The following is a 13,293-nucleotide window of genomic DNA, read 5'->3' on the forward strand; positions in this document are numbered from 1 at the left end:
TTGCAAATCATGCAGGGAGAACTTCATACCATAACACTTGGAAATTCTGCAACTTGTAAAAAAAAATTTGTCATATTAAAAAAAGGTTTTGTGCAAGACTAACAACTATAATTTAGCACTTTTCAAAAGAATTCATGCTTAATCAATTACAAATAAAGCAGCTGTTTGAAGTTATCCAGCATAGTAGCAGTGTGGCATTTGAAAAGTTATTATACCCCTGAGTTATCTCTCGACCGGGTGGGAGTTGGGCTGGGTGGCTGAGGTGATCACTCTCCTCCCCTCTCTGCAGGCAGAGATAAGAGCCGAGCAACCGCAAAACATGCCAAAAAAAACAGCCCAGTTCATCTGCATCTTCCCTGAGTCACACTTGTTGAGAGGACTTATTTGAGAACAGAGTTCCTCCCGCCTACTGACTGAAATGTCTTTTACAGATGAGGAGGGGAATGAAAGTCTTAAAAAGAGTAAAAAGAAGCTGAAGGGGGAAAGTGCTTGGAGACCGGAGGGACCCCGAGACCCATTTGCATTGGTTAGTGGCCTTGTGTGAGACAGCGTATGTGCTGCTTTGCAAAAAAAAAAAAAGCTTTAAAAGATATTTCACACTTTTCTAGCTGTTTGTTTCACTGTTTTAAGTAACTAATACATCCTAAATTGTTGTCTTTTCTCTGCTAATTTTTGTGAAGCTGCTGTGCATTGTGTTGCTGTGGGGAAAATACATTTTCTGTTTTTTCTTGGGTAAAAATAATGTGGATGTGATCTTTCCCTTTCCTGTGCGGTGCCAGCTGGACTCTCTGCCCGAGAAGAAACAGCAGGAGATCCAAAGAGCCCTTCATCTATTCTCCTTGGGCAGAAGTCTGCCAAAGACTTTGCAAGAGGCCAAAAAACACACCTACCGCTTCTGGGGCACACAGCCTGTTCCCAAACTAGGTGAGAAGAATGTCACCGTTCTTTGCGTTTTTTATTGGCTGGTTGACTGACAATGGAAAAAGCAATTATTCTTTGTGCTTGGTGTAAACAAGAAAAACAATTAATGTATGTGTTCTATTGATAATGTCGTTGTTGCTGTTGTTTCATTTGAAGTTTTGCTTACACTCTTCTAAATTTCCAGAGGCAGGGTTATGAACTTTTTTCCACAAACTTTGAGAATCAGACCCCTGACAATGACTTATCAATAATTTAATTTAAACTGACAAAGAAAGAAAGAAAAAAGAGAGACAATGGAAACATTTGTTAGACACAAAAGAACCAAACTGCCTAAATATGAGGCATTCACGTGCTCGTATTCATAAAGCTATATCTAGCCTTAATATTAACTTTTCACTTTAATTTGTTTAAGCCCCTGATCATATATTTATCATAGCCCTATTTTAAAAATTTTATATAACCCTAATTTTAACTGGAATTAAAAAAAAAACTTTTCATTTGGGTTTAGCCTCTAGACCTGCAACTTTCCTAACTTTAACCTGCTATATTTTCTATGGCAGTATATTATACTTCTGGCTCTAAACAAATCCTAACCTTAACAAAACCCTTACTATGGCCCTAACCTTAACTAAAAGTTTGGTTTGAGTTACAGGCAGGTAAAGATTTTTCCATAGAAACAATTGGCAAAAATTGGACTTATAGGTTTTCTGCCTGTCACTCCAGAACGTCAAAAAAAGGCAGCTGTCTCTTCAATCCTGACAGAAGACATTCTCTCTCTTCACTATGTCTGCTTTTAAAAAAATGACCGCTTGTTTTTTTTGTGTGTAACATAATAGTGTTTCAAAATTAAAAATATCACAATGTTTTCCATGCACCATTAACACTTGAAAAAAAGAACAATAATAACGACAGTGCTTCTTATATTCCAGAGCCCGTTCAGGAATCAATTTTTTCGTTGTGCTTACTGATATTGAAACAAATTTGAGAGCTACATGAGGCGATCTCAAAACGTTTGGTTGGGTGCTATCATAATTACGGTATCGTGGCTAACTTGCATGCCCGCAAATAACAGTTTTTGGGAGTTTTTTTTTACTAGCAAAATTGGGTATTAGCGTAGTCACAGAAATCTCTGTTTTAGCTGTATGAGTCTGTTTTTTTTTACGTGTTGCAAACAAGGCTGAGAGTTGCACACATTGCGAACACTAACATGTACTAACATACTAACATGTTGCTTTTTTTAACGTCTTACTAACAAGTCAGAAGGTTGCTTTTAATGTGGCTAATGTGTTAGAGATACTGTTAACACTTTACAGCAACTCACAGGGAACAGATGACATTTGCACGTTCTTGCACATTTTTGCCTGCACTGTCGTAAATAGTATTTAAATTATTATTATTATTAGACCACCTTATTTGTTTACATTCACTTGTTTTTATTGTATTCTGTTTTCTTTCTATGATTACAAGCTGCTATGGCAATGGACACATTTCCCACATGTGGGATCAATAAAGTAATTCTGATTCTGAAGTTATTGTAGTCGGACTGACTGACAGACTTATTTTTGACTCTTGTCTCGATTAATGCGCCCTATAATTTGATGCGCCTTACAATATTTCAAAAATAGACCGTTCATTTACTGTGTGCACCAGGAATAGTTGCATTCTTTTGATAACCATCCAAACAAAATGTGATCACATTTGAGAAACGTAAAATACCTTACATTTATTTTAGAGAGTGGATGAGAGTTTATTGAAATAAGGAAGAGCGAAAAGAAAATGTTCAAATTAGAATATCTTTATTGGAATCATGTGTCAAAATACTGATTTAGCTGTTTATTCAGCAATCAGTAATTTAATTGCCAGGCTACTTAAACTTTACCTTATAGAAGGAAACAAATACACTTTTGAAAGAAATCAATTATCCAATAAAATATAAAAAAAAAAACATTGAACTAACCTTTTAAAGTTGCGTTTACACAATGGTCACAGCTCCGACATCCAATAGTTCAGTTGATTTAATTTAGTGTCCTGAGGCATCACAAGTCCAGAGTTGTGCAGTAAATTATGAAAACTTCAAAAACATCCATGCTTGAGGAAGTACAGTGTGGCCAAGGCCAGATTAGTAATTACCCTCTAGGAAAAGAAATGCGGGAAAGGTTGACAAGACTGAAATGAATGTCAAGAGAGGAGGGAAGTGGTCTGCACCAGAGGCTTTAGCACAGGCAGAGGGCACAGTCAGGCTCAGAGACGTCTTTGGACTCATAAACTATATGGCTCAGAAACTCACAAAACCAGCTGTGGACTTGTTTAAGTGGGATGTTAGAGCTACGTGGAAAAGATTTCAGAATAGACACCTTACTCTTAATATATAAAGGCTCCCACTTCCAAAATGTCATTATATGTCCAACTGACTTAGTTTTTTTTTTTATCAAACATAAGATTAATTTTGGAGAAGAACTGTGTGATTTCAAGAGACTTTATGTGTCCTATTCAATATATTTTTATTGTCTGTGTCCTCAGGTGATGATGTCACAGCTCATGGTCCGATAGAAGGAATTGAAGCCAGTGTTAGGGATGAACCCTACACTCTGCCTCAGGGTTTTTCCTGGGATACTCTGGATCTGAGCAACCCCTTTGTTGTAAGATACTTTTTAGAGACACCACACATTTCATCAAACTATCCTGGAAAAAAAAAACACTTAAAAGTTTGTGAAAATGTGTTGCTTCATGCTAAACATATAAATACTTGGTAAAACCTTTGAAACAAACACACACAGGGCATATTAGCAGCTGCTCCACTTTTTGGAGGCTGATCCTAAATGTGAACACTTTTCTGGAGTTTAGCATGAAGGAAAAACTCCATATCTGGCAGCGGACAATGGCATGTACTGTAGTTGAACACGCATGTGCAGTGACTTATCAGAGGATGTTTGATTGGCTGCTCTGCGTGTCAATCAAGCGACATAATTCGAAGATGATGATCAGCTCAAGGCAAATTTTCACACACACATTGCCAAAATTAATAACAAAAAAGTATGTAAAGTATGTTTCCTTTGGTTTGGTTTCACATAGAGGTGTCAAATTGTCACATTTTAGCCCGTCGTTTTATTTTTATTGTTGGTTTTATTTTCACGTCAGACAGTTGCTTCCGTGTAATCCATTCATGTCTGATAGTGCATACCTGGAAGAGCATTATCCCATTATACCATGGTCATTTTCAAAAAAATAAATATGAATAAATTATTAGAATTTTCAGTCCGAATATATTTTTGAATTTTAAAACAATTTTCACAAAAAGTGGACAGGCGTCGCATTGTCATCATAACGGCTACAGCACGGGCAGCACAGCACACGGTCTGGCTCTTCCCTCTCTGAGCACAGTGATCATCATGAGAAGTTCCCGCTAAGAAAATGAATGACAAGTCAGGATTAATCGCACATTAATCGCATGACAGCACTAGTTTTACACTGCACTTTCAGGAACAGAACCACACCATCTAGAAACGTAACACCATATGCCTGTATGGGGGCGCTGATGCACAAAAAAACCTGACCAGAAAAAAGCAAGAAAACAATTCTGGCTAGTTCTTACTCTACCCTTCACCTTGTTTACTGATAGGATTCACTTGTTATCTCCATGCCAGAAATCAGTTGAGCTTCATCATATCAAAGTAGACAATCCAAAGTGTGACATTAAATTAGTGTTTTTAACTTTTAGTTCTTTAGCAATGCTCAAAAAATGCATTTCTTATTTCAGATGAAAGAGCTGTGCAGTCTGCTAAATGAGAACTACATGGAAGAAGATGACAACACTATCAGACTCGACTTTTCCTCCGAGTATCTACAATGGTAATCAGACATGAAAATGTGACGGTAAACTCTCATGCAAACCTGCTCTGTATCTCAAAAAAAGGGGGGTAGTTGTAACTTTCTCTGCAGCCCTCAGGCTCTCCAGCAGGTTGTTCCAGAGAGGTGGTGCTTCATACTAAAAAGCAAACTCAGGGTGGGAGTCTTTGTTGTACTTCATATTTGCTTCACGCCTTGACTTTTCCTTCGTTTTGAAGGTAGTAGCAGGGCTTTCTCCAACTACTGCCACGAAGGCGTGAAGTTACCCCACTGGCTGGGCACCATGTGGATCTGTCAGACATGGCATGCCAATTCTTCCATCATTGGAGCAGACAGCAATGGAACTTTGCAGCATGAGAACCAGATAGTTAGCACCAATGGGGGAAGATGGATGGAAGAGGAGCATTTTTATAGTCCACAGCAGTCCTGCAAGAACCACATTTCAGGACTCTCACTGTGCCTTTGAGCAAAACTATAGCCCCCTCCACAAACTCGAATGTGCACTCACCTAATACGCAGTGAAAAGGAGTTTTGGACATAGTGAAAGAAAAAAAAGATGACATCACACCGCATAAACTGTCAAAAATGAAATGAGGCCAAAATCTCTTAATGGGGCTCAAAAAAACAAAAAAAAGTTTCAAAATCCACTAACAACACTAAAACACACACATGCTATTGATGTCTGAAATTTTTTTTAAATTGTTATAAGATATACGGGGGAAAACGATTTGTTGAAGTGATCTTAACAAGCCTTCACACACACGCCAAGAGCTTAAGTTTACAACTCCAACCGAAGGTTCTGCGATCTCTGATCTCTAGAGGAAGTCGCTATCTTAAATTTTCCAATATTGTTGCCAGCTACAAATTTTAACTCTTCCTGGGGAATTTGAGCTATCACCTCCTCATTCATTGAGAAGCTGCTTTAAAAAGAAAAATGTCGGATTGAGAAGTTGTAGATTTTAATGGCGTGAATGTGGCGAGCTCGCAAAAGTGGCGTGTGCATTTTTTCCTGGAATATTGTGAAAATGTAATACATGAGTTGTTGGCTTGAGCTGAACAAAACAACGTGACGTACTATATGAACATATAAGGTTAACAAAAACCATCAGTTGTCAATTTAATTTTGCCAATTCTACTGAAAATTACATGGATGTGTTCTTCACTTCCAGGTGACAAAAAAATGTTGTTCATTTGTTTTGTACAGCTCTGAACCTCGAGGGGCGTCTGTCCTTTCATCCCTTTTCATTTATTCTACACATATACTTACAGTTTCTTTTGCATCGAGCTTGGTTCATAATCACCAAGACGTGAATACTATCATGTCCCACTCTGAACCGGATGCTTCCACATCTGTGCAGCCATATTTAAACTGCTGTCCCTCTTTGTGCATCCCCGAAGAAGTGAAGGACTGAGCACCATAAAAGGCCATTTTTTCCATTTGAACTTTTCGCTTGAACCCAATGCATCATATCAGTAACAAGCCAGCTCCTCTAATCGCTTAGTTTAACTTTCCAGCTTTTTCTGTCTTCCTCATCTCCATAAACGACATTGCCACCCTCGGGGTCTCTTGCATGAAAGCGTAATAACATTTACTTTGAAATGATTTATTAAGATTTGCCTCCCAGGAGCCAACACTGATCTTTGTTCCCTGAAGATAAGGAAAGCTGCTGTTTTCATTTAAGCAAGTTATGATCGTTTTTGCAAATGCGATTAATCTGAGTTTATCAGTTTGTATCATTGTACACCGTCATTTGTCTCCTCCTAAAGGGCTTTGCAACCTCCCAGCTGTCAGTCACAGTGGCACTGTGGAGTGAGAGTGCAAGCCAACAAGAAGTTAGTGGGCTTCATCGCCGCTGTCCCTGCAGATGTTCGCATTTATGAGACGTGAGTGGCTCACTGCTGTTTGTTCCAGCAAACATCCTGAAGCTAACACAGAAAATGTGTCGGACAGGGAGAAGCAGACGGTTCACGTCAAGCTCCTTTGTGTTCATAAAAAGCTTCGGCAAAAGCGGATGGCTCCAGTTCTGGTCCGAGAACTCACCAGAAGGGTAAACCTGCAAGGTCTCTACCAGGCCGTCTACACAGCTGACATCGTACTCCCAACACCGCTGAGCTCCTCCAGGTAGAAGCTGCTTCACGTAATCTCTAAACATAGATCAGTTAGGTTTAACATAATCCAACATTGAATAAAAGATGGAAAAAGTATTTGTTTTATCACCAGTTTGCAAGAAATTGAGGTATGGAAGGTCATGTGCGTTTTGTTTTCTGTGAGGTCTTTGTTATTCCCTCCAAATAAAAGAAACAAATCCTTTCAGACTTTGGCATCGCCCTCTGAATCCCCGTAAGCTGATGGAGGTCAACTACCCGCGTTTGAGACAAAACATGAACCTGCAGAGAGCACTTAAGTTCAACCGTTTACCTGAGGTAAACATGTGCTGCCATCTACAGACATAAAAAAAAGATAGAACTGGCTTTTGACAGTCTTAGAACTGAACATAAACCCGAAAAATACTTGGAAAGTTTGGGATTTGCATGAATGTTTAAAACTGGATTTTTCATTAAACCTTTTTTTTTTCTTTTCTCCCCAAGACGACAAAGACAAACGGACTAAGGCCTATGACCAAAAAAGATGCTCCAGAAATCCTCTCTCTGCTCCAGGATCATCTCTGCAAGTTTAAGCTTAGCTCCATCTTGTCTCTGCAGCAAGTAGAGCACTGGTTGTTGCCAAGACAGAACGTGATTGACACTTATGTTGTGGAGGTTTGACTCTTTTCCATCACAACCTTTCTCTATATGGAAAAAAAACATTTTATTCTTTTTTTAAGCATTAAAGATTGTTTTCTTGGTGGTTTTAGCATGTCACATTTTTCTCGTGATGGAGGACATATATTAGAAAAGTTAAGCTTAAAATTGCATTTCTGAGTATTTCTTTATTTAAATTGTTGAAAATTAGGAGAAGATCCAAAAATCCTATGGATTGGATGAGGACGGAGAAGTTTCAATTGCTCCCTGCTCTGCTCCATTCTAATGCAACAGTCCTGCCAACAGCATAAAAGGCGAATTTCTAATGAACTAGTGTCGCTCTGCAAAAAGTAAAGGTTTATGTTTTTAAATGTAGCTAAAAACAGCATAATCGCAAATAAAAGAGCTCTGGTTTTACAATCCATCAAAAATGATCAGAGTGGGACTGGAAGCTGACACTTTGCTACAGTGGTTAAGAATTGTTCTGCTTCCTCTTTTCTACTTGCAGGGTGATGATGGCTCACTGACCGATGTGGTTAGTTTCTACAGCGTCACCTCCAGAGTGCTGAATCACCCCGTGCACACCGCTCTCAAAGCAGCTCATCTTCTTTGCATGGCTTCTACTGGCTCAGAGTTAACCGATCTCATGGGAGATGCCCTGATACTGGCCAAATCTGTGAGTTAATTTTGCAGCAGATATTTTATCATTTTTCATACATGCTCGTATTAGAATCCATCAATCAATGTCCGTATCCTTAATTTGAGATATTTGAGGAAAAACATCAGTCATATTACATGGTTATCGAAAAGCTTGGCCTATTGAAGTTTTTGCTGGATGACAGCATTAATGCTGTTTTCTCTCACTGACAGAACGGCTTTGACATCTTCACTGCCTTCGACGTGATGGATAACGCCATCTTCCTGGAGAAACTCAAGTTCACTGTCAGCGACAAGAGCCTTCATTACTACTTGTACAATTGGATGTGTCCTTGGATGAGTCCAGACAAGGTACTCCATGCACTAATGTCTCCACCTGTCAAAACCCATCCGCGCGTCTCCTCCCAAAGATCTTTCACATCGGGCCCTTCTGTTGACAGCTCCTTGAACTGCAAAATCTCCCTGTCAAATCTTTATTCACTGAGGATTCTTTGAGTGTGTTTGTGACGCTGCAATAGAAGATTCTGTACCGTTTGTGAATTATTTTCGTCATTTATGCACACATACCCCAAAAAAGAAATATGTACTTTAAAAAATAATTGGGGGGGGGGGGGGATTACAATTCCACATGTCCAAAGCATAGAGTACTTTTTTATTTGAGAATCCAATTCTTTTTGGAGGTATTTTTTTTTATCTTCCCATCCTTCTGGAACAAAAGAAAACATTCCTATACATTTGTTTCAACTGAATTTAACAGAAAGAATCAAACTGCATATAAAGTTTCTCAAAGAACGTCTTCATGTCCTTTCATAACCCTTTAATTTTAATTTCCTATTTTACATTATTTATTTGTTTTTTACTTTTGACAAATTAAAAACCATCAAGTTAAGCCAAACAGGAAATTGTTACTAAATCAATGAAAATATCCATAAATGCACAAATATCTGCAGAAAGTAAATTAAAAAGAGTCTTATGTTAAAATGTTGCTACTAAAGTGACAAAAGAATTCATTTTCCACAATAAGTAGCAGACTAATTGGCTTCAAGATAAGAGTTTGTAGCCATTTTACATGTTAAAATCAAGTACTTTGGAATTTTCTTTGGCAGCTCTTGAGTGAGGTCAGTGAATCCCAGACAAAAAAAGGATTGGAAAAAGAAGAATATAGAAAAAAACACTAAAAGAATTCAAATGAGAAAAACATGACTTGAATAACTCATAAAGGCACACTAAACTTTTTTTTTAAAGCCTGAAAAACAAATTGCTACATTCTCTGTGGCCTACACTGCAGTTCAGTCATTTCTAACATCTAACATCTAATCGAGAGGTCTGCACCCTGAGGCCCCGGGGCCACATTCGGGTCCTTCATCCCTCCAGTCTGGCCCTTTGCTTGACAGAAAATGTTTGGGTTTGAAAATTTGGTTAGATGTAAAGTTTTGACAGTTAGGTTTAGATTTAAACATGTTAAAAACTGAGCAAAATTGTGGTAAAAGTTTTCATTTCCTGTCGGAGTGGTTCATCATTCTAAGCTTAAAGTATATAATCTTTTGCTACACAACAGTGTCTATTTGCTGTTTAGAGGCTCTGAAAGTTTATATTTTGATTTACATCAATAGATTTTAAAAAATTAATAAATAAAGATTGAATTGTACGTCGGTTTTGTCGAAGGTGCACGAGTCAGAATGATAGAAAACGTCATGTTCGATTCAGCTTTCCTGATTTTTTTTTATTCAAGTGAATCTGCTGCAGAAGAAGGATTTTATTTAACACAGGATGCAGGATTTTACTTTGAAAGGAACTTGCAAGTACTGCTGTCAAACGTAATATGTGTGTTATATTCTTATATACCTTCATATATAAGAATATAACACTGTTATAATTCCATTAACCTATTTTCTTAACCCCCGTATCCCTTTTGGGGTCATGGGGCTGTCAACCTGGCTATCATTGGGCAAAGGTGGGGTATGCCCAGCCTGTCGCAGGACCCTGTTATAATTCAATTATTATAAATATTTCAAACCTATATTTAATAAATGAAGGGCTTAATGGTCACAGAAACATAAATAAACAAATTAAATGGGTATCCCAAAAACACTGACTTCTCCCCGCTTGAGAATTCAGTTTAACTATTACAAAAAAGGATACACAGGGTCCTGACCCTTGACCCCCTCCCATCCAATGCTAAATAATAGAATTATAGACGATTCTTTATACAACTTCACTAATTTCCTTTTTTATTTTACAGGTTGGTCTGGTGTTGCCGAACTGAAAAAAAAGAAGAGTTTGATGAGCACTACAGCTGCAACAAACTTTAGGAGCATGTTCTTGTCTTTGTGGCGGAAAGAAAAAATAATAAAAACAGTTTTTTGTGGGTTTTATTTTGTGCCACCACTGTTTCACCTGATGAAGTGCACCATGGAGGTGTGATTTCTTATGCAAGTACTTGCCATGATCCTTCATGAAATTTTAATATTGCAAACCCTCTAGTCCAATATCAGCAAGAATTTTGCATGATTAGAAACTTGCTCAATGTTGTTGCTGAAAACCAGTTGTCCTCATGCAAGTGTAAGCAATGTGCAACCAAAACACACTTTGGTGTTAAGAAAATGCAAAGTTGATTGCAGATTAAATAATGTTAATATAAAAGCTAACATTTTTTTATAGTTATATTTTTTTAATATATTTTTTCAACCACAAAATAATATGTACTAACGTCCACTCCAGACAAATATTCGTTTTTTACTGAACAAAACAAATCCTGAAAAACTGATTATACTTGATGCAGAGTGGTGAGTTAGCACCAGAGGGCGCTATAGTATTGCATCTGTATAAAACAAACTCGTAAATCAGTTCCATGTAAAAGAGACAGGACAGACGGCCTGCATATTGTTTTGCAGGAGAAAATGATAACAAAGCAAAACAAATGCAGTAAAAACAAAAGACAAAAAAATAAAGGGAAGTAGAGTAAAATATGACTACTAAGCGCTTTGAGCGTGTGGAAAAGCGCAGATAAATCCAATGCATTATTATTTCTTACTACTGTTCTTACGGATATTTGTAAACGTTTTTAGGAAGTGGTAAATACGTAGAACATTTACTTATGTGTGACGTATGTCATTCAGTCGTATATTTTCTGAAAATAATGCATTTTTTAATTAAAAGTAAATACCTTTTAATATATCAACCCCAAAAAACTCTTAGCACAAGAAAATTAAAAAGAAAAAAAGGGGGAGGTGGAGTGTCATTTTTACCAGATTCACTTGAACACAGCACAATCCGGGGATCCGACCAATCACAAGCGAGCTGGCATTTTAAGTTTGAAGAGACCGGACATGCACCCAGCAGTCACCGCAGCCTCTATACGTGTTAACGTACCGTTCCAAAAACGTTTTTTTTCTCTGTTTCGCCGGAGGAATTAATTCGTCAGAGTGCACACCAGAAAAAGGCAAGTTATTTCATCGGTCTTTATATCCTTTTTATTCCGACAGCGAGCTCTCGTCGGTACAAGGTTAACTGTCTACGTGCTGAAGTTGACCTCAATGTTACCACCAACTTTTCAAAACAAAGCGCGTGCACTTCGTACCAGCTGTGAAGCCACAATTAGATGTGTAAGCTGGGGTATATAGTCTGTGTAGATGTACATTGAAGTGTAGTTGTTACAATAAAACTTCTATAAATTTGGGGTTTTTGAGGCATTTCATAGAACAACACGCTTCCTGTAATCTTTTTAAGGTTATTTACATAGGTTGTGTACTTTACAATAACTGCAGTTCCTGCAACTCACTGTGGTCATGATTTAGTTAAAAATACAGCAAAAGCCACTTAGAAGTTCTTCTTTGTTTGAGGAACTTATAACGCATGCCATAGTACTTTGTATGGTTTTTTCCTTTGACCCCCCCATGCTTTACTGTAACATACTGCTAAACCTGTTCAGTGGATTCCCAACCCTTCACCTGAACAGTGCCTTTTGCAAACACTGACACAAGGAGTGAGGGGTGGGGGGTCAGTTATACTTTCAGAATAATATTAGGTAATTTGAAAAAAGTTAGTTAAAAATCACAGATTTTAAAATGTAACCATATCAACCAGACTATTAATCATTTTAAAGTCATTTAAGTCACATGGTTTGGATGTTTTTGTTTTATTATTATAATGAATTTTGGTTGGTAATCTAAAAAGTTAGAGCATGACACCAAACGCTCAAACTGCCTTTCACTTCTATAATAACATCAAAATGCTGATGGGGTTTGCGAGTTGGTGGACAATTTCTACCAACTTAGAATTGTTGCTTACCACTATCCATTCCTAAAGAAAGTAGCTGGAGCCAAAGAGCTCCGTGCAGGAAGTGGTCCCGCCCAAATTATTCTGTTCTTTCACTGCCTTTTCTTGGACTATGTAAGGAATCCAAACCCAAAACAGAAAACTTCATTGTTTTTTTTTTTTGTTTTTGTTTTTTAGCAGAGATGATATAGTTTTAGCTACCGTAATAAATCTGTGGTAGAAGGGTCTCATTGTCCTTGTATGGTTGTGGTTTCTACTTGTAAAGTTCCTTTAGAAGGAGGTGGATTGGGTCTTGAGAAAGAGCTGCACAAACATGTTTGATTCTGCACTGGAACGTATTTCCCCTCTCCTGGACGAAGTTCATTCTACCTGATTTTTTTTTTATGCTTTTTTTTTTTTTTTCAGGAAATTTCCCTTGGACCCTCATGGTAAAGTTTTGAAAGGTTTTCAAAGTGCTGTTTGAAGACTTTTTTTTTTCTTTTTTTTAACCACAAACCGTTTCCGAGAATAGAAATTTACATTTTAAATCAGTTTATTCTAAATGGATCAGCTCCAAGAAGTTAGTAGTGGGATCTTATTTAGGTGCAAGATGTGTATTGGCTGCTGGGTAGCTCGGTTGGTAAGGTGAGAGGCTACCATGCAGGAATCCAGGGTTCATTTCCCGGAGGGGGATAAACAATGGTACGTAGACAATTACCATATCAATGGCGAGCAATGAACATCAACCAGTGAGGCCCCTTAGGCAAGGCCCTTAATGCTACTGCCTCCCAAACATGGTTAGGCTGCAGCTCACCGCTCCCCCATGGGATGGGTCAAATGCAGAGAAGAATTTCCCCATTGTGGGATAAA

At 37.9% G+C, this 13,293-nt stretch overlaps 2 protein-coding genes across 2 annotated transcripts in view; both read left to right on the plus strand.

The window, feature by feature from the left end:
• Positions 1-330: 330 nt before the first annotated feature.
• Positions 331-10,541, plus strand: LOC101164598 (glycylpeptide N-tetradecanoyltransferase 1). Its single transcript, XM_020712240.2, has 11 exons — positions 331-526; positions 780-924; positions 3,442-3,560; positions 4,679-4,770; positions 6,535-6,651; positions 6,719-6,889; positions 7,083-7,191; positions 7,357-7,527; positions 8,018-8,185; positions 8,380-8,517; positions 10,409-10,541. Exons 1-11 carry the CDS (start codon positions 419-421, stop codon positions 10,430-10,432), a joined length of 1,362 nt encoding a protein of 453 aa, XP_020567899.2. The 5' UTR covers positions 331-418; the 3' UTR covers positions 10,433-10,541.
• A 926-nt stretch (positions 10,542-11,467) lies between these two features.
• Positions 11,468-13,293, plus strand: part of LOC101164848 (supervillin) — a 38,535-nt gene continuing 36,709 nt past the window's right edge. Inside the window, exon 1 of the mRNA XM_020712239.1 lies at positions 11,468-11,608. The gene's annotated coding sequence lies outside the window, so the exon portion shown is untranslated. The remainder of the gene's footprint in view (positions 11,609-13,293) is intronic.

This window comes from Oryzias latipes, chromosome 19 (assembly GCF_002234675.1).
Source record: "Oryzias latipes chromosome 19, ASM223467v1".
In the NCBI taxonomy this organism is placed as follows: domain Eukaryota; kingdom Metazoa; phylum Chordata; class Actinopteri; order Beloniformes; family Adrianichthyidae; genus Oryzias; species Oryzias latipes.